General features: G+C 44.6%; 1 protein-coding gene across 4 annotated transcripts in view; it reads right to left on the bottom strand.

Annotated features, from left to right (window-relative positions):
• Positions 1-1,846: 1,846 nt before the first annotated feature.
• The window catches only part of FUT8 (fucosyltransferase 8), a 733,753-nt gene continuing 713,829 nt past the window's right edge, over positions 1,847-21,770 (bottom strand). For all 4 annotated transcript variants that reach the window (XM_078659523.1, XM_078659526.1, XM_078659525.1 and 1 more), the window contains one exon: positions 1,847-2,972. In XM_078659523.1, the coding sequence (XP_078515649.1) occupies positions 2,655-2,972 (318 nt within the window). In that variant the 3' untranslated portion in view covers positions 1,847-2,654. The remainder of the gene's footprint in view (positions 2,973-21,770) is intronic.

Raw genomic sequence — 21,770 nt, 5'->3', positions numbered from 1 at the left:
TTATTGTACTTGTTCTAATATTTTGGAAATTAGAATACCTAAAAACCTGAATTTAGAGGCAACTTCCAAATACAGGAAATCAGCCGTCCTCTAATGGCCCCAGTAATCGCTTATGGACTCGTGCTCTTGTCAGCAGGATCGGACAATATATCAGTTTCCGCCGAAAACATTAGTAACATCAGAAGGTTAAATATGCATATTATATATCATGACTGGCACCTTTATTGCCTCCAGAGGAGAAGATGCCATGGGTTCATGGCTTGAAACCAGGTTTATAGGTTGGTAGGTTGGGGAAGTAGTGTCTGGGGCGTCCTTTAAACAAGCATTTGCAATGCAATAGGTCTCACTTTTGCGAGAGTTTATGCTATTAGCATTGTAATGGCAATGCCTTTTATTTATGTTTAAAAAACAAAAACATAAATAAAAGGCATTGCCATTTACAATGCCAATAGCTCTAACTTTAATAATGCGAGACCTATTGCATTGCAAATGCTTGTTAGTTCCAGTGCAGGGGTGTTTGTCCCCTCAGGCAAAAATTATATTTAGTAGTTGGGGCATTCCCTCTTACCTTGCAACAAAACTATCCTAGACGATTTCCTGTAATTTGATGCTGTCTTGTCTTCATTTGAATTTGATCACCAAGCAGTAAACTTGGCAGGAGCCTGCTTCGGCACCCTCAAACTGCTTCGGAAAGTCCTCCCTCTCCTTCCTATGGAGGCAAGGAGAATCCCGGTCCAGGTGTTGGTCCTTTCTTGTTTTGACTATGGCAATTATCTTTACCTAAAGGCACCTAAAGCAACAATAAGGAAACTCCAAGTCGCACAGAACTGCGCTGCGCGGCTGCTGCTCGTGATTTCTGGAAGTCAGTCGGCTGAGCCAGCTCTGAGGACCCTACACTGGTTGCCAATTCTGGAAAGAGTAAAATTCAAATCTCTGTGCATAGCCCACAAGACCCTAAGGGCCCAGTAAACAACAGCTCCCTCATCACCTTTTACCGCCCCAGGAAACTTCTTTGTTCCGCTAATCTTAACCTTGCAGCCATTCCCAAATTTAAGAGGGTAAGAAGTTGTTCTTGTTTATATTTTAGTCCTGTGCTGCTAATAAAAAAAATAAAAAAAGTGGAGGAAGATCTTTCTCTTACAACGTAGCTAGACTCTGTAACACCCTGCCCCCTCACCTTCACTCAGAACCTCGCCTTCTTCCCTTTCGGAAACTTCTAAAAACATGTTCACCCTCACCCTGTAACTCGTCAGTCATCCTCCTGTTCGGCCACTAGTGCTGGGATGTCTCAGGGTAGCTATGCGCTTACCAAATGCTGAATAATAATAATAATTTTGGGTGGGGCCATAAGAGGGCTCTTGAGAAATCCTTTTACGTAAATATACCACAGGTACACATCTGTGTTGATCCAAAGTTGTGTGAATTTTCTGGTGGAATGTTTCATAATAACAGGTATCGAACAAACATCTTTTTGAAATAAAATCACTTTTAAGAGTTCACCACTTCACATCTAGCGCTCTATTATCTGTCAAGTATGAGCAGTAGCTTAAGATATTTTATACTACTACTCATCTTACATCGTCCTTTCATTACACTGTGTTTCAAACAGTTTCATACTGAGACATTAAATGGATCAGTTATGAATGCAACAATACGTACATATATCGATTTCACTATTACCGGTTACGTTGCCCTCGGTTCTTTGCTACAATCATTGGCGTTAACATGGCTTTTTTGGGGATGGAGTACACACACTACTGGTCCCTGATGTAGTAACAATTTACTGACATTACAAGCAAAAGGCATTATTCAATTAGAAAAAACATCTATCTTTTAAAAGGCCAAGTAGGTTCTTCAATTTTTAAATTATTATTTATTGTTTTGTTATCAAAGACAATGTCCAGAAATATCAGGTATTAAAGAATCTGTTCATGGCATTGTTTACAAAAGATCTTCTACTGTAATTGACAGTGAATGTTGTATCTCTAGATGGATCCTTCATTTAGTGGTGACACAAACTAATCAGAGGAATCAATGAAAAATCATCTGATGAAGGGGCGGGTATCAGGGGGCCCAGGGCGATTTCTTGCTTCATTTGGAAATCTACTGATTGGAGCATGTTGCGTGGTCTGAAACATGCTGTTTAAGGATCAAGTGCTGCTCGGCAACGAGGCTAGGTAGGGCTCTGGTAAAAAGGTCCGTGATCACTCACAGAGGCACCATGTTTAAAATTTCACATATACAAAATATGTTCATGTCACTCAAATTACACAACATGGCAGTGTCAAACGTCTTGAGCATCGTCATCAATTAATGGCAAGAGAGCTGGGCGCGGGCCCTTGTAACTGATTGCGAACATAACTTTGAAGGTTTGAAAGAGGCAAAGTAGTACAAAAGTACTGTCCACATGTTGGGAGTAGATGTTTATTTGTATGTGTGGATGGAGTGCAAGTACTGTAGCAAAGTACTCTCAAGAGGAGGGAAGTCAAAAGACAGTTGCTCCCTGTTGGGTTTCCGGAGTTCATACGCAATGGCTTTGTACTTTTGACCACACAATAAAATGTCAAAGAAGCTCATTGAACCCGTCAAGTCTCTTTGTCGCTTAGTTCAAACCAGCTTGAACTGAGTTAGTGACCGATCGCCTTCATTTTTCCTCATTTGTCAGCTTCTGAGTATGTAGGATATTTAACAGTCTCTATTTTCTCCTTCACTTTGTAAGATGGGTACAAGCCCGTTCGACCCAGTTTCCTGTTAATGCCCTTCGAATAACCGTCCCAATGGTTTCCAGCCACACCAATAATATCCCCGGGCTCCATGGGGATTTCATCTGGAGTTCGTGGGTGGTGAGGATAAATGGCAACCTGGTTGTGGGCATTCTGTCCCCCAAAATAGTAAATATCATCCAAGGAGTGGAAATTTGTTGAGGCGTCTGGATGCAATGTCTGCATTATTTCGTAGGCGACTCGACAGACCTTAAAAAAGAAGAAAATTACATCAGGAAAAAATGTTTCATAAACATCACAAATAAAAATCGATTTTCATCAAGTAATTAAAATAAAATATAAAAACAAAGCAACAGCAAATATTTTTGTATCAGAGAATGATATGCTGCAAACATTATCAAGGGATCATTTTATTTAACACCAGTCAAAGGCTAGAGTCTCTTACCATGAGGGAGAGCCATTATCTGCATTATCACGGCTGCAATTTTTATTACTGTGCTCTACTACACTACAAGCTAGTTGACAGTATCCCAATCCAAAAAGACAATCTAAGATAGAACCATCTTGGTTTGAGAACAAACACTTTGGAATACATTTTCGAAGAAAACTTTGCTTGTCGGGAATAATATACAAGTACGCAATGTCCTAGTTGTTGCTCCATACCTGGTCAAAAATGTTTAGAACAACTTATTTGGCTTATAGTAGTTCAGTGCCCTTGGCAACCTAGACAGCATTTCATGTTATTTAAAAAGATCCTCTGGGGCAGATGAGGCTCTAGAAGGCAATTTAAAAAGCCGTCCCAGGTGGTGAGCTGATAGTCGTTTCTGTTAAAATTATGATATAGACCAGGAACTATGAAACAAGTCATTTGGTGTGCATGAAAACTCTTTTTAAAAGAAGCCGGGACTAGATCCAAGTAAATTTTAAGTATCTCAGTATTCGTACTAACATGGCAGCGTAATAAAGACGCAGTGTGAGAAAAAGTTTGCAATGGGCTTAGAAATATATCACTGCACCTACAGCACATTGTAATGAAGGGTTATTGCTAGGTGTGGTGGGGGGTAATTACATGACTAGGGAAGCTTCACTGTGAAGTGTCTTTCGAATAAACTGTTTAACCTTCACTTTAGTCTGCTTATTTCACAACATAACATGTATTTGCAACGTGTACGTTCACACAGAAGGGTATCATGGCACTGAATAACAGATGTTTATTGTTACCGAACTCATTGGTACTCATTTTATCGACATCAGAAGGATGAAAGTCTGAGTGGACCCGCCGGGATTTGAACCTGTGACCAAAAGGCCCCTACAGTGGACGCATTAGCCCACTAAGCCACCAGACCGGGCATCCATCATCCAACAAAATTCCATCTGCCTACTGTGTGCCACCAGATCCTTTACTTCCTGGGCCAGCATTATGTAATGGTGCGCTCTCCCTGTTTGGCAATGGCGTACCTGTAAGCAGGTGACAAACAGGGACAGTGCACCCTATTACAATCATTGTACTGCCCCCAGGGCAGCCGCGAACTCGCAGCTGCCCTGTTGGCAGCGCATTCAGTGAAATACAGAGCGGCTGCTTAAAAGCTAGTCTTTGGTTCACAGTGCAGGTGGCAGTCGCCTGTACTCTTAAAAGGGGGCCGAGATCCCCCTGCAGACAGGAGAAAATAATTGACTGCATCCGCCTTCAGGGGGGATGTCTTGGGGATCCTTGGAACTCTCCTTCACCGCTCCAGAAGCCAGCCAATGGAATAAAACTAACAGCGCGACACCTATTTGTGGCACACTACTACTAGGGCCCTGTTTGTTTTGTCAGATAGCACTGGCGCTACATGTGCGACAGCTTATCAGTATTTAAGAAGGGGCCGCACAAGCGTTTGTAGCCCCTTTTGTACTACTGTGACCCAGAGACACTCAAAGCGGGCACAAACACGCCTATAGTGCCCCTGGGGTACTGTATGTAGCACAGTCCCTTGTGCACTTTTTTTTGTTACCTTTGCTGGGGATTAAACTCCATTAAAACATTGGAATGTTGGGAGCTCCATTGAAAACAATGGAGTGCTCCGGGCTTATAATGGCTGGTACAAGCTTGGAGCTCCAACATTCCAATGTTTCTTTGTTCACAGCTCTGGCTGTTCACAAAGGCGTAAGGGAGCCTGAGGGGATTCCAATGCTCTCACGCTCCCATAAGGCTTTGTTTTTATTTGTTAGAACATTCTGCCCTCTAGTGGCAGAATGTTCTAATAGCCTTATAGCCCTTCGTAGCTGGGCTATACCGGCTACTAAAGTCCCTCTCCCTTGTTAACCCCTTCACTGCGGGGTGTCCGGGGGGGGGGGGGGGGGGCGCGCCACGCCGCTGTGCTTGTGACGAGCTCAGCTCGTCATGAGGCACAGTGGAGCTGCACTCATGACGAGCTGAGCTCGTCACAGCCACACCCGTTTTTGGAACGTTCAGCACAGTGGGGAAATTATCCCCGTGTGCGAACGTTCCAAAGGCAGTGAAGAGGGGGGCCGCGCGCCGCGCCGCTGTGCTTGTGACAAGCTCAGCTCGTCACAAGCACTCAAGGGGTTAAAGGCCTGAGCCGAAGCTGGAGAGGGCCTTTAATAGCCGGTATAGCCCTCTACGGCGGGCTATAAGGCTATATTATATAGTCTCAGCACCATGTGTTCTGTGTGAAAATGGACTTCCCTCCATTAGAACCCACTGTAACATGGCTGCAGTTTACAGGTTTGTTGACTTACGTCTGTAAAGTCTATTATTCGGAAGCATGCACTGTAGATCAACCTGATATCTCTCTTATGGCATGTTGTATAGTTTTAAAGTGGGGCCTGGGGAAATATGCAATACGTCTCTCCGCTATCTCTTGTAATGTCCCTTCCAACACCTGACTCATTACACCAGCACGAGCCCTACAGACCCATTACAACTATTTGTTTCATCTCTTCCTTGGGCGACATATAAATACGTGCATACATTTGAAAACCATCATTTACAACAAATTCAAAAATACTGTTCATTAGCGGCCGCTCTCTGTCGCTGGAGAAGCTCCAATGAGTAAAGGAATGAACTAGCGGTCTCAGCTAGTCCCGGTGTACTCCTTTGCAGCAGCACGCCTCCCCGCCACAAAGCATGGAGGGACGCTGGAACTGTTATTAAGTACATCCCGTCCACAGACACCGAATATGATAAATCCATGTCGGTGCGCGCGGCGGTAAAGCCGGCTGCAGACACTAACAAGTAATTATCGCGTAATCTTTGCTGATCCTGATGCGTAGCTCGAATCTCGGAGGAAGTAATGTGTTTACCAGAGTAAATTAATTTATAACAACCCCCGATGGTTTTGCATGCATTCAGAAACGGCCTGGCGCAACAGGCCCCCGCGCAAACGGAGGCAATTTATGCCCGGCAGTTAAGGGACGGAGATCTGATTTGCACATCCATCACTGCCTGGGCACCTGCGGGCGCCTGGGTACCAGGCAGGAATCAGCAAACAGGTCGGGGCAGCTTTGCTGATGCCTTCAGAGAGGTGCCAGGCGAGGAACTGAGCATCAGACTGTGCTGGGCTCGCACAGGGAGGCGCCTGCTGCCTCAAGGTATGAGTGAACACCCCTTATCCGGGCACTCTTCGGAACAGGCCGGCATTACAGCTCCTAGAACTATGAGGAGACGCTGGCCTTGGCAGTAAACTGACATATTTTGGCCAAAATAACTGGAGAACATGAATCCCACCATGCACCTGGGAGCCCGACCTTTAATCGGATGACAGGAGCCTGCGTGTCTTTTTGTTTTTTATTCAGAACAAAATCCTGCAGCAGTCGAATAGAGTGGATACAACCTCGGCCACATCCATTGTCGCAATCCATAATAACTGAAGCAACACATACTATATATATGCACATACATAGATATTGTATTGTTTTGTAATTGCATTTATATACCTCTTACTACCCCTGACGAGGCATCAAAGCGCTTTTATCTGACGACTAGCACGCTACTCCGAATCCCAAAAAGGATTAGTGTTGAATTAGTATAGGGAAATATGAAAGTAATTTGAGTGGTGCATATTAGTCAGTTATTTGGATTGAGAAAGATAGCGGAGGGATAGAAGAGGGGAAAAAGGTTTGCATTTATATGGCGTTGTTACCACCAATGGGGTGTGTGAGCACTTTCTTGGTGAGTAGCACGCTACTCCGGAACCCATAAGGATTAGTGGTGAATGAGTATAGGGAAATATGAAAGTAATTTGAGTGGTGGATATTAGTCAGTTATTTGGTTTGAGAAGGATAGCTGAGGGATAAAAGAGGGAAAGAGGTTCGCATATATATATTACCACTGATGATATATATACATACATACAAATACATATATCTACATGTACGTACGTATCTATATGCACATACCTTTCCCCCCCCCGCAGTATTATATAGCGCAAACTTTAACCAAGGGCATTGGAGCGCTTTACTTGAGCACCAGTTAGATTAAAGAATGTCTTTTTATTCTTTCAGGCAAGGGGGAGGTTAAGCAATTTACCCAGAATTACAGGATAGCGGTCAACACCAGGACTTGAACCTGATTCTCCAGATCAACAGTCGGCAGCTATGGATGTTACATTGTCTCCCTCATCGTGCTGCACAATTATAGATTATAAACACACAGGAACATACTAATACATTTAGGATTAACTAAACGGTCCTCCATCCTCCTTCCATCATCATATCCAGTTATTCTTCAGCTGCCGGGTGTGGTTGGTGTTGTTGATTATGTTAGTATTTTTATTTATTTGTTTTGAGTCATCCCGTGCTTCCTTTGGTTATTGAAGGGTGGGCCCTGTGTTAGGTATACCTGACAGGTCCCATGTCTGTGCTCTAGCACGCACGCGACCTTACCTGCTCGTCAGGGATTCTCTTTTAAGCTGGACCAGGGAGATGCTTCCAGTGCAACTTGTCTTGACCTGTGCCCCCAATCACTCCCTCCCCTACCAAGGAGGCAAGGCAGAATGTTGTACTGCCAGGGGCATGAAGCAGAAGAAATGGCATCTACAAATAGCATTAGTTGGGAGGACACTTTGCCTTGCTTAAAGATGAAGTGATAGTTCTAGGTTTGGGAAGACCCAAGCAGGTAGCTGCACGTCTTCCCAAATCTGACTTTAGAGAGTACCAAATTGAAGTTTTTCCCTGATTTCTGTTTTTGGGGCTCGGTATCGTCAGGGAAGAAGCATTCCATACTCTCAACCGTGTTTGCGAGGTGTGGCAGAGGCCCTAAGCGCAGGGTAGGCTGCTACCATCCCTGATGAGACCTCCAGCCCTTAGCAGCGCTCAGAGCCCCACGGTCTCCCCGCCACCACGGTTGAGTTGCTGGCTTTACAGCACTGCACCCAAGGCTTATGCTCCAGAGGAACGCAACCAGTCCTCTGTGCAATCTGTTGCTGCCAGTGGTGCAGGCACTAAGTAGAACTAGTCTATCAACAATACCCAAGTTTAACGAATCATGACAAATACACCGTTCCGCCCCCAAATGTCGGATGACAGTTTAATTTGAGTGATCCAAGGATCTTGATTTCAGGTCACGGATCAACTATTTCAGCCAAAGGGCTAATTTGGGTGGACAACATCACCTGGTAATTACAGATATTAGAAGGAGTAATAGAAGAATATTAAAAAGTAAACAAGAAATTCTTATAAAATGTCTCTAACATGATGAGACCTTTCTACTGTGATGAGGCCACAGACTGAATCTCTGGGGAGCTGGTATCAAAAAATCATCATGAAATCTGTGATAATGAGCATTATAAACAAAGGCCCCTCAGTCCTTTTCTGATCAGTCAGCTTAAATGAATCGTAGACATGGTTCCTAGTTCTCAGTTTGACACGTGAACCTTACCTCAGAAGCACCATGAAGATGGCGAGATGACCCTGAGATGCATTTCTATAAGCAATCTGCAGATCACAGGCTCCCCACTGGTCACATTAAGTGCCATTAACTTGATATAATAGTAATTGTGGTTAATATACTGTGACAGAGATCTTCTTGAACCAGAAATACCATCTAGGGCTTCTGTTATGAACATCCTGTTAAAGCACTCCAGGTATGACTGGCTTCCAGTGGCTCACCGGATTGTGTTTAAAACAATGGTTCTCTTCTTCCAAGCTATCCATCAGCTCGGACCTGTGTACCTGAGGAAACGGTTTGCTCTCTATGTTCCGAATCGCTGCCTTCGATCGGCCAATCAATGCAAAATGATTAAGGCGAGATTTAAGTACGCCAGATTAGGAGACCAGTCTATTTCTGTCGGGCCGCTAGGGCCTGAAATGCTCTCCCTCTGTGTCTCAGAGCAGCCCAGTCCCTTGCCGCCTTTAAGAAAGGTCTGAAAACCCATCTGTTTAATACCATTTTGTAACTATCTTCTCTATCTTGACAATCCCGCCATTTTTCGCCACTTCGCTCACCGCCCCAGGATACTTGTTAGTAATAGAGCGCGTTATAAAAGTCTTTATAACATATAACATAACATAACTAGGATGTCTCCTCTTCGTAGAGTCGACTGTGAAGGTAAAGAAAACACGCGGCCTGTGTTCAATTGGATATAGCTGAAGAAATATTATCCAATTTCTGAGCAGCATGGTAAGATCTCTGCTTCCGTGCCGGCTCTAGGAATATAGGGAGCCAACAGCCCAATTTAAACGAAGATTGGAATTTTTTCCAAGTTGCTGGCTCCATGTTAGGGCAGGGTTTGGTGCGCTATGGACACACTGGACCATCTAGGGGAGAATTCAGATCTTCGAGGTCAATGTATCCTTGATCTAGAGGTTGGACTGAGAAATGGCTTAAAAACTAAATAAATATATATATATATATCCACAGCTACCCTTCTCCGTTGAAAAGGATATATATATATATACACACACGTCTACCAGCATGCAGCAGGTCCAATCACAGCGCGAGGTCTAACAAAGCTTGAAGCAGAGGAGGAGCTGAACCACTCAGTCATTGGGAGTGGCTATGGAGACATTATAAGACTGATAACAAGCCCCAGGTGTATGGACCTGCTTTGTAACCTGGCATTGATGAAAGCCTTCCGGCTGAAACGCGTCTGCTAAGCGTTTCTTGAAATAAGCAAACCGCGCGCTGAAATTTTCTAGCCGAAATAAATCCATCTGTGTATCCTGAGCAAGTGTCTGGCTCTTTTTGAACTGCAAGTGAGTAATGGACTTGATGTATATCACCAGGCTTTGGTTGGCGATCTATGGATGTACTGATTGTTTGTGATGTAATGCTCCCGTGGGTACTGGAAAGGGACCTAGAGGGTGATACTGTCTCTAACAGTGGGGGGGAATGTTTGTTCAGCTCCCTTCGTGGTCCTCTAGTGCGCTTCTTCCAGAACTTTTAGTCCATTCATGTTTTGGACTAGTGTCTGCACCAGCAGTATTCTAGGAATTCCTGGCCCACAATGAGTCTTGAGGTTTGACATACCTATTTATGACTGTGATCCAAACCCAACCTCCGATACATAAGGTCTGTCCGTTTCATTGTGAGTCTGATGACTTTGGTGATGTACCAGAGAATGGGGTTTTCTGTTAATTTAGTTTGGGTAGAGACTGAGGCTTGCACACAGCCCCCAACAAAGACTAACCTTTTGGCCCTTTTCTTCAAGGTAGCACAGCTCACAGGGTGATTCTGCAGTATTACAATCTCCTGGCTACATCAGGCTCCGGGCACTTCGAAAGCGACACGTGTGAATGTGTGTCTAGCCCATTCAAGGAAGCCATCGGATCCCAGCTTGGGTTTCCTCTGTGATACCTTTTAACACTGCTCTTTTCTTCTAGGAACAGTAGTACCACTTCAGTGTTCATAGTGGCAGACGCTACAATGTGTGGGAAAGCTCTGCCAGCGTTGTCCTCTCGTTGGCTTACATGTTGGAATTGCGCCTGAAAATGGTTGTGGGTTAAGAGCCGCAGAAGCATTGTGCTATCTATTCCCCACCCCATTTCAGCTCCAGCTTTACTCTCCGTGGCCTTCAACCTTTAAAATATCTTCTGCAGGAATATCTGGCCCCTATTGTTACACTCTGTGGTTCCAGGGGTGCGGTTTAAGAGAGAAATTCATACAAATTCTGCTGGTGGTATTCAATGGCCCAGGTATTGCTCTCATTTACCCTTTCATTCCCAAACAAGAGCCTCTCCTCATTAACATGTCTTTTGGTGAATATGGAGGACAGCCCATTGAGAGGGTTTGCTGTTGCCTTTGAGCCTTCAGTGAGTCACCTATTTCTGTAGTTCATCATTTAATCACCTTCCATAAGGCTGCAATACCACCAGGGTCTGTTAAGGGATTTTGTCATGAAGGGCACTGCCTTCGATGACGCAGACAACATAAGTATGCATTATGCGTGACGTCCTCCTGAGATTAAATGACCCTAATGTGCAGGAGTTCCTAAATCCTCGCCATTCATTTTTCCACTATCCTTGCTTCTTTCTGTGCACCCCGATCACAGAAACCCATGGGTATGGTAATTCCCCATCCATCTCTCTAGACATGTCTCGGAGGGCTCTTTTCCGCAGGTGATGGTTGAGAAGGTGAGCTGTACCAGTCCAAGGCACTCTGTTATGATTGACAACGAAGGTGTAAGCCCCTCCCATCCCCATTCCAGGTTCATTCATCTACCAAGCTCTCCTATCATATAGTGGTATATTGCGTTTTCCATATTGTCTGTGCACCTTCTTGAGTATGGAGTTCCGCGATGCGTATTTTTACCCATGCGCTGTCCCTCTGCCAGGAACAGCATGCTATTTGCATCTCCCAAATGTAATGTGACACTCTTTAGTGCCCCCTGCTGGCGGGACTGCCTTATCTCAAGTTAAAGAAGCGCCAGCCCATTCGAATGTAAAGTATGTTATGATTTCCTGACTGATGGTGATCTGTGTCCCAATCCAACATAAACCAACACATTTATGAAATGTATTTTGGAGTAGTAATCATCTCATATAAACAAATAGCAAAAAGGTTATTTTCCAACCATCAAAAAAACCAGTGTATATGTAGAAGAGGAGAGGAAGCCATAATAAACACGCCTGCGACCTTCAGCTATGAAAACAGAGGCAAAAGGACGTGTTTAAATCCTTTGAAAGTTTAATAATTGGAAGAAAATAAAACTAGTTAATGGAGGTCGTTTACCACTGTTGCCTCGGAGATAAAATATATAGAAATTTTCATGATGCAAGTCTTTAAAAGTCATAGCCGATACCTGCTCCTGCCACTGAACATCAAGAAAGATGACCCAATTCTGGGTCCTGACATTTTAACAATATTTCACGGGGTGCCCATTATGAGAGAAAGCCTCAAGGAATTGCAGTTAACATGATGTTGTACTGAGACCGGAAAATGTTCAGATTTTGTCAGGAATATCCATCTCTGCAGTGCTGTGCAATCAAAAGAAAATGGGGGGAAGGAACAGAGGTAGCATGTTAACCACTCGAATTTGGTGCAAAATGAATACTGTATTCAGCCATGCAAGCGTCTCGAAATAGGGATAACTGTTTTTTTTTTATTAAAACTTTCCCTGGGCACAGCTGGTGTATGGAGGCGCGATCAAATTTGAGAAATGTAAGTTATTTAAGGAGAATATATGGGGCAGTTCACATGGTGTTCTCTAATGCACAGCCTTTATTGGTGCACGGGCAACTTGGAACAAAATCTATGAGTTTTAAAAAAAGAGTTCCTAACAATAGTGTCTAACTGCAACATTACATTGTTTAGATGGCGGGCTGTGATACGAATTGAAAAACTTCGGGTTGCAGCTCCAAAAACATGATGTACGACCCTTTGATGTATTTATTGGTGGTGGAGCAAAACTCCACAATTTAGTGACATACGATCAAACTAAGGCAGGGCACATGGTTAGGCAATCGGACATAAGGAACAATATCCAATCCTTCATATATTTGCCACTGTGCACTGAAAAGTTCTGCAAAAGGTTAACAGTCTGTCTACGTATTCCAGCTTAGCTGGGCCTGCTCAGATCAGAGTGAAAACGACTTACTGTATGGTGAAAACGATCTCGTAAAGTGCAGAAAAATATCACACAAAGGAAAAGATAAACTGGGAAACTTCATAAACTTCTCAAAACCTTTCAACAGATTTCAAGCTTTGCACACCACTACCTCCTAACTACTGTCCTATTACTCCTTTACTTTAATCTTTATTCTCTCGGTTTGCGCCGTCCTCGTTTCCATATGGTTGCTATCAGGCTTGCATTTCTTGAGCCACAAGGTGCGCCTTCTCGGTTAATTCCCTGCCTTGCAGAATTTATGTTTTAAATGTATTGAGTTTTTCTAAAGCACAAGCCCCATCCCATGACACTGGGACTGGTTTTCACAAGAGTATTAAGTCAGTCCAGGTACCCCGGTGCTTCTTCTCCAGTGGTCGCCGCACAAAGCCCAGATCAGACCTAAAGTGTGCTGTAATAAAACCGCTACCAGGCCACCGACACTGGTAGGAAGAGAAGCGACAGAAGCAAGCCCGGTCTGTTGCATTTGTACTACTAAAATGGAGAAACCCAAGATAGTGCGCTTTCCCGAGATCACTGAAATCCCACATTAACACGGCTCCCAGTCTCCGAGGGTTTAGGAAAGCTAAGTGTCTGTCTGGGCCTGCGGAGTTGCACAACTATGGACTGGCGCCTCTCGAGCCTGTGGACACTACGGCAAACTCTCAGGATTGTCAAGGACGTTGGCTCTAGGCTTTGATCTTCAATTCAGTTATAGGACCATGTGAGTGGACCAATCTTCTCCCAAAGCATTAGTATCTCACAGGCTGCATAAGTCTATTGTTGAAACCCCACCAAGGTCGCAGTGGGTTGCTGCGGAAGCTGGTTGCCCACTGACACAGGACTTTGTGCACAGGTTCAGTAGTCAGGGAAAGGGTTTCTCTGATGATGTGTTCTGAACATTTCTGGTCGAACAATACGTATGATGCTGAGTTCAACGTGGTTCGACTATCTTGGATGGAATCCCACTATAGCTGATGTTGAAGAGACAGGATTGTAACACAATTCATTTTTTGACAAACAAAAAGTGAGAAGAGCGTACACATAAGAGTGTTCTTCTTAGGTATGAAGTTTTAAAGACCTGATTTGACACTGGGCGCCTTACATTAAAGGGACACACTTCCATAAAAAGTAACATAACATAGCACTGTTAATATGAAAAGCATTTCTAGAAGACAAAAACTACAGAGATTCTAGATAAAGTGGCCCTGGACGCTAGAATCAAGGGGCGTGAGTGCTCCCTGAATTTAGTCGAGGTGAGAATAATTAAGGTTGACGTAGAAGTTCATCAGTCTACATCGGGGACAATGAGAAGTAAACATGCCCAACCTGGTACACGAAAGAATGAATGAATGAGCTAAACTTACCATGACTGCTACTAAACCCTTGTATTGCAATGATGAAGCATCCCAAAGCAAGTTTTTCTATGAAGCCCATCATTTTTGCCTCTCTGCTTCACCGTCATTAGACCAAGCAACAGGCTTTAATGAGACTGCCTCTCGATTTCATTAATCACAGATTGGAAGTTGGAGGGGGACGTTTCAAAGTTATTGTTGTACCCGTTACCTTAACTGCAGAATGACAAAACTAAGTGCGCAAGAATTCAACCTGACCCCAAGAAGTTCTGCAAGCTACTTAAGACGTGATCATTTAGGCAGTGCTATCTGGTACTGCTTACTTTTGAACCTTCCCCGTAACTTCTCAAGCAGTCCACTCACACTCATTCCGGAAAGGCTCATTGGGCTACTTACCAAGCTCTGGAATGGTCTCTGCTCACACTGGGCACTCTGTCATTGCTTTTAGGGCTCATTAAGAGCTGGATGCCTCACACTTATGGACCCACTCTTTTATGTTAGCTTGATGTTTTAGTCTGTATTTATTTCGCAATTTGTTCCCTTTTATGTTTATTTTATCTACTTCCTGTTTACTTTCCTTACAGAACTGTTTGCATCCACAATTGTTGGATAGTGGATGCAATAGTGGGTTTTCTTCTCTTTACATACTTGCAATTAATGGCAGTGGCACATGATAAATGTGAGACCTGCCCAAAGTCTCCTTCAAACAGAGATTGCCAAAGGCAAACACATCAAAGCCCATATGTGTGCTGGACCGGTACTGGGCATGCTATGTTGCTGTCTTATGATCGCCCGGCATATCACAGGGATTTTCTTCTTTCAAATAGTGGTTGGCCTAGAAAGGTTTTGAGTCAAGGCAACCAAAAGAGTTCCTGAGGAACTATTGGGGTTTTTTATTATTGAACTATTACCCCCGGGTCCCTTCAGTCCTTGTCTCATTCCTTACTAATGGAGATGACCAACTCCATGACAGAAGAAAAGAACAGGGGAATGCTGGATCCCCTAACCCCACCCCCTCCCACTAGGAGTACATAAACAGTACCTACCCAGCATTCCACCTGTTCTTTTTTCTGTCTGCCAACAGAATGGTACGAGGTTGCAGGAATCGCTTACCTGTTGCGGTCTTCTACTGGATCCTGTTGGGATGGTGGGCTGTCCTCGACGTGCTGCGCGGTGCCTCCTGAACGGCTGGGCTTGCCAGGAGCCACAATTGTTGCTGACCGGCCCTTTAAGGCTAGTGCGCCGGCCCTCCCAGTCTGTTCCGGGTTACCTGGTGCATCTTCCTGGTGGCTGGAGGACGCACTGCAGCGGCTAAATGGCAACTCGGGACCTCTCTGGACTTGGAGTGCATGGCGGGTCGGTATGGCAGTTTCCTGTTGCTCGGCGCCGGACTGGTGGAGAGCACCTTGGCTGCCTGGTGGGGTCAGGCAGTGAGTGTGGTATCTGCCTCTCTTACCAGTTTTAATCTTACACACTAAATCCCACGTCACAACCCCCTCACTTGCACTCATCTATACAGCAGCCTCGAAAAAGATCTCCACCAAAGCGACCCTTCAGGGGATCCATTGTTCATTGCAGCGCCGGCCCAACGAGGAGCATCGCCCAATGATAAAGCATGACATTCTCTAGGGGATGTGTGAGGGCAACATGAACAGTCTTATTGACTGTCCACTCCCAATAACCCAGCAGAGGCACCCTCTACACTTTGGGAATTCGTTCCTCCCCTGCTGTCTAGTTTTACCAAGGAACACTAGCCCTATGACTGCATTTTGGAAATTGAATATCCAAGTGGCATACAAAGTGATAAAAAGCTGTGTTCCAAAATCAAAGCCGTTGAACATATCAATAATGCAACGTACTCTTTGTCTCGGACTTGGCTAAGTTAGCATCCAACACTCGGGTTTCTAACTAACGTACACTGGTAATCAATCTTAACCGTCGGGTGAAGGACAATGCATCTTTCCCCTCCCTAACGTCCTACACTATGACCAATATGGTAGTCCTAGAACTCTCACAACGGAACAGGTAGTAAGTCCAAGGTAATCTGAGGAACACATCCTTCTTTTGCCTTACTCTTCAGGTTTGAGGCTGTCCGAAAGCTGTGTTGCAAATTAACTAAATGATTCCATGTAATCTGCAGTCCCTCTCATTCTCTGGAAGATCCTAGAGCGGTTTATGCTCAATTTGCATCAGGGGACCCAAACAATCTTGAAGTAGTGGCCTAATGAAAATCATGTCTTTATAAGTGGTCCCACTGCCCTGGTTTGATGAACCACCCGCGATTAACCAAACCCCAGGGTTGAAGACAATGTAAATCGTGACCATCTTCAAAAAGACGCCTTTACTATTATCACTAAAGCTTTTTCAGAATTATTTGGTGGATAAAAACAATTAGAAAGATTTTTTGAGTGGGTCTATCACCTCCACAAGTCATGCCCGTCATGATGTGTGAATTACTTTTATAAAAAATATATGTTGGCCAAAAGTCTCCATTTTATAAGTAAGATCCCAAGTGCCTTTAGAAAAGACAAGAGCTAGGTAAAAAACAGGCCATTTTTAGGTCAAGCATTCGAGACCTCTTGTATATACTTTAGGTCGAGCATTCGAGACCTCTTGTACATACTTTATTATATACTTATATGTGTATGTACTTTGTGGGCTCTGGAGATCAGCCCTAGGACTTGTCTGCTTCCGCTTAGAGACTTTTTTTCTGTTATATTGGCTTTACTTAACTGTGTTTATAGAACACGACCAGCAGAGGTCAGTAAAATACCAGAATTACTTTCTTCTGAGGGACTTTATTTTTTTACATTTTTCTGTCAACTGCCTCTCTTTAACTTTCTTGATATAAAACTACCAGCAGAGGTTAGTAAAATACCAGAGTCACTTTAGCATTCTCTAGATTACAGTCCATAGAAATTGTCTTCCACAAGCAACCGTAGACAATAATATATTTTTCAAATCTTGTATTTTCAGTGATATGACCACCAAAGGCCCTACTTTTATATATTAAAACAGATCTTTGGACTATACCAGCTCCCGCAGAAAGGCAATATTTCTCTCCATGTGTTCCCATACCTGGTGTGTCACACAGTTTGGTGCTTACTTTGCCTCTATGTTAAAGAACAGTAGATGTTTCAGCACCCAGGCTATAGTGCTGCATACATATAAGGTTCCGAAGGTGAGACTGATTGCATTGCAAATGCTTGTTAAACTTGCTGCTAAGAACACTGGTGCTATGTCTCAACTAGGCAGATTAAGACTTCCAAAGTACAGCTGCATGGACAGAATATTCATGTCACCCATCTACACAAGGAAAAACCTTGGGGTTTTAAGAAGTGTGTTGTAAATGAGCAGAAAGCCCACAAGGGAACAACAGCTCACGCAGAACATGGCAGTCTAATGTGTCCTTCCACAAGCAGCCAGGGCAGGTTTCACTAGACAGGAGTCCTGTGATCTTGTAGAGCTGTTCCTGAGGCAGCTCAAGATACTGGATTCTGTGGTGGTTGCAAGTGTCTGATCTGACAGGCAGGATGAACCTAGTCCTATCGAAATAGTCTAGTCCAGAAGCAAACACGATTATTTCTGCTTGCAGGTGGTCCACTTAGCAGAAGAATTTCCTTAACAAATTAATGAAAAAGAAACCGGTCTTAAATGTTGCTGCTCCTCGAGCTTGCAGGGTTTGTTGTTTGTTGTTTGTCTTCATTCATTTGTGATATAACATAAACAGAACATACAGCGTTGATCAATATCACAGGAGCCATGTCACATTAGTGTTGCATTTTTTTCACTGCTAGATTAACCCCTTCGGGGCTGATGACGAGCTGGGCTCGTCATGGCGTAGCCTCCTCGCACGCTCATGACGAGCCCAGCTCGTCATGAGCCCCACCCTCGGGGGAAGCGCCAGCGCTCCCCCCGAGTCAGCCCGATTTTTTTAGTTTCTGCGGGGATGGCAGGGGAAGACCTTCCCCTGCCTCCCCCCGCCCTCCCCGCCCGCGTCATCAATGACGTCAGCGCGCGAGGCGCGCTGACGTCACCGGAGGCTCCTTTTGTTTACCGACGCGCAGGGAAGCCATTTGCTTCCTGCGCGTCGGATGGGAAAGAGGTTTGTTTTGCGGCTGGGGCGGGGGAGATTGCTTGTAACTTCTAACGAGGGAAAGGAAAGGCTTTTCCTTTCCCTCGAGGGCACTTTAGAGGTTTCTTGCTGCACGATCGTGCAGCAGGAATGTTAGGGATTTTTTTTTTTTTTTTCATGGATGATCAATTTCGTAGTTCGGGGAGCGGCCCCTTGGGGAAGGGTCGCTCCCCTTGTTGGGGGAACATTATCTATGAAGTCTTCTCTTTGCTGCAATGTTGTTGAAAGGCCGTTTTTTCTACAAAAATGCCGATGGGGGTCATTTATAAAGTAAAATAATAGTGCTCATTGTAATGAAGGATGCAAGTGCCTCTGTCCTTCATTACTTATACTGATGTGTGTTTCTGAAGTGGCTAAAAAACACACCTGTGCTGCCTAGGCAAAGCTCACTAGTGTTTTTGGCCTGATGAATGTTTTTTTTTTGTGTGCTGCTTTTCAAACACATGCTTTGTCTCCAGTGACCATGTGTGTGTTACTATGCCATGTGCGAAGGGGTCCCTTGAGTGAGCTGTCCATCATAGTGGGAAGCTCACAAATGTTTTTGGGCTGTTGATTGTTACCTGAATTTGTGCTGCAACTCTAGCGCCATCTTTGTCTCCATTGACCATGGGTGCGTTACTATGCAACTGCACAAATGTGCGCAGGGGTCCCTTGAGTGGGCTGTCCATCATAGTGGGAAGCTCACAAATTTTTTTGTGTTGATGATTGTTTTCCTGAGTTTGTGCCGCAACTCGAGCGCCATCTTTGTCTCCAGTGTCCATGTGTGCGTTACTATGCAATTGCACAGATGTGCGCAGGGGTCCCTTGTGTGAGCTGTCCATCATAGTGTTTGGGGTATGCACGAAACATGTCGACGATAGGAGTTGATAGGTACATCTGGACACATTACGTTTAGGGCAGCCTATCTTTCCACCCCGTTTATTACCACCTAGAGGCAAGAATAAAGTTTATTGTAAACCTACTGGGCAGGTATTTCACACATCACATAGTCCACTCCTCAAATACACATGCACCACACATAGTCTAATAAAGTGCTCCTACGTAACTTTCGCAAGTCGCAGCACGCCCCAGCCCGTAGAGGACTGGGATGGCCCCAATGATGAAGCATGTCACCGTGGGGCAACCCTGGTGAGTGAGGGGACACCTAAAAGAGGAGCATTTCTCCCCTTTTTTGTACACAATACCATATTTTCACAATCGACCCCAGTGTGTGTTGGTTGTTATCTGAATAAACTAGCAACGCTCTTAGGTATCTGGAAGCAGAGACCATTTGTTCATCATAGTGGGAAGTTCACAAATGTTTTTGGGCTGATGATTGCTTTCCTGAGTTTGTGCTGCAACTCGAGCCCCATCTTTGTCTCCAGTGTCCATGTGTGCGTTACTATGCAATTGCACAGATGTGCGCAGGGGTCCCTTGTGTGAGCTGTGAATCATAGTGGGAAGGTCACAAATGTTTTTGGGCTGATGAATGTTTTTCTGAATTTGTGCTGCAACTCGAGCGCTTGCTTTGTCTCCAGTGTCCGTGTGTGTTACTATGCCATCGCACCAATGTGTGCACAGGTCCCTTGAGTGAGCTGTCCATCATAGTGGGTAAATTTAGGAAAGATGGTGCACTCCGCTAGTTGGTGGGCGTTGCCAATAGGGGATCTTCTGTGTGAGTTCACATGCCTCTTATGTGTATAAATGGTCAGAGACTGTTGAGAGCAGCAGATGGGGAGAAAGAAGCTCCTGGTCATAGGAACTGTTTTAGGATTGCGCTTGTGAAAATCAAGGATGCAAGTGCCTCTGTCCAGCATCGCAGTTAACCACAGTAATTCTGTTGTCCCCCTCCCCATGAGAATCCCTGATGATGTCAGCGCGCACAGCACGCGCCAACATCTTCAGGGATTCCCAGGCGGTCGGGAAGCCATTTGCTTCCTGCGCCTGGAGGTGTTAGGTTGGTTTTGAGATATTTGGGGGGGTTTGCAAAGAGGCTTCAGGGGAGAGGTAAGTGATTTTCCTCTCTTCTGATGTCTCTTTGCAGGGCATTTCTGGCTCACGGTCGCGCACAGCATTGCGATTGTGCGGTGGAAATGCCCTCACTAGCACCAGGGATTTTATTTTAGATTGTAGGAAGTGACCCATTGTGCAAGGGTCGCTTTCAGGTGGGTCGGATTTTAAATTTAGATGTTCTGGCCCCCCCCCCCCGGTGGGCAAATCAACCCGTACTTTTGTCCGTTTTGCCCTTTTTGATGGCCCATCTGTGTGGATGTGATTTTGGGGGTAAATTTGTGTATTGTTTATTCATTTGTTATGTTGTTTGTGAAATGTAGTATTAAATTATTTTTTTTCTTCTTTGTTTTTGATCCAGGCTTTTGCTGTTTGTATTGGTGTAGGTTGTGGTTCGGTTAATGCTGGTTTTGCAGCTTGTGTAGTTGCATGTGCTTGGTAAGTAAATGTTTTTTGTACTATTTTTCCTAGATAAATGTGTTGTTATGAAAAGTGAAGTTATTGCTGTTTGTGTGGCTTTGTGTTTCTTGATTGTTAACTTTTTTTTTGTATTGCTGCTTGATGTGTACTTTGTCTAATCTATACTTGTTTTTTTTTCTTTCCAGTGGGATTTCCTTTCTTTTTGCTGTGTTTCAGCAGAGTAGGTGCTGGTGAGTCTTCTTATATTTGGTTAGATTTGAATTGTTTTTGAGTGTATTGATTTTTGTGTGAAGACTCTACCTTGTTTACTTCTTCCTTTGCACAGTGTAGGTTGTTGTTCACTTGTGTGTGTAGTCTTCTTGATTTGTAAGGATAATGGCTGCTCGCAGGATTACTGCTAAGCAGGTTGTTAGTTTGCTTTTTGAGTCTTCCTCTGACCATGGTCCAGACACTGACTCCGATTCGGAGCTTGAGTTAGGTGCAGAAGATTCAGGCAGTGAGTTTTCTCTTCGCATGGTATCATCGGATGATGATTCTTCTTCTAGTGCTGATGAAGTGCCTGTGGTAGAGAGGGACATTGATGTGCCGGTAGAGAGGGAAGAGCCATGTGAGCGGCAGCCTAGGTCCTCAAGGTTTCCCTTTTTTTCTCGTCAGGAACAGGCAAGTGTGGTAAAGGCTGCGCCCAAAAGGTTTCACATTGCTGTGGTGCGCCAAAGGTTATCTGGTGCTGCTAGTCTTCCTGTTGTTGAGCAGCATGAGGCATCTGGTGCTGCTAGTCTTTCTGTTGTTGTTGAGCAGCAAGTGGCATCTGGGGATGCGAGTTCTTCTGTTGATGTTGAGATGCAAGAGGCAGCTGGGGATGTGAGTTCGTCTGTTGGTGAAGAGATGCAAAATGTATCTGGGGATGCTAGTATTCCTGTTGGTGTAGTGAGGCAAGAGGCATCTGGGGATGCTAGTGTTCCCGTTGATGTAGTGCAGCAAGAGGCATCTGGCCTGCAGGCTAGGGTGGCTTCTTCTCCTCATGTTAGTGATGACGTCTGGGTTGCCCCTGGCATGGTGCAGCCGGAATTGCCAGACTTCACTGGTGTTCCAGGGTGTAGAGTGG

This window comes from Lissotriton helveticus, chromosome 9, assembly GCF_964261635.1.
Source record: "Lissotriton helveticus chromosome 9, aLisHel1.1, whole genome shotgun sequence".
Taxonomy (NCBI): domain Eukaryota; kingdom Metazoa; phylum Chordata; class Amphibia; order Caudata; family Salamandridae; genus Lissotriton; species Lissotriton helveticus.
Note: the sequence above shows the minus strand (reverse complement) of the source record. Positions and strands in the feature narration are given on the sequence as shown.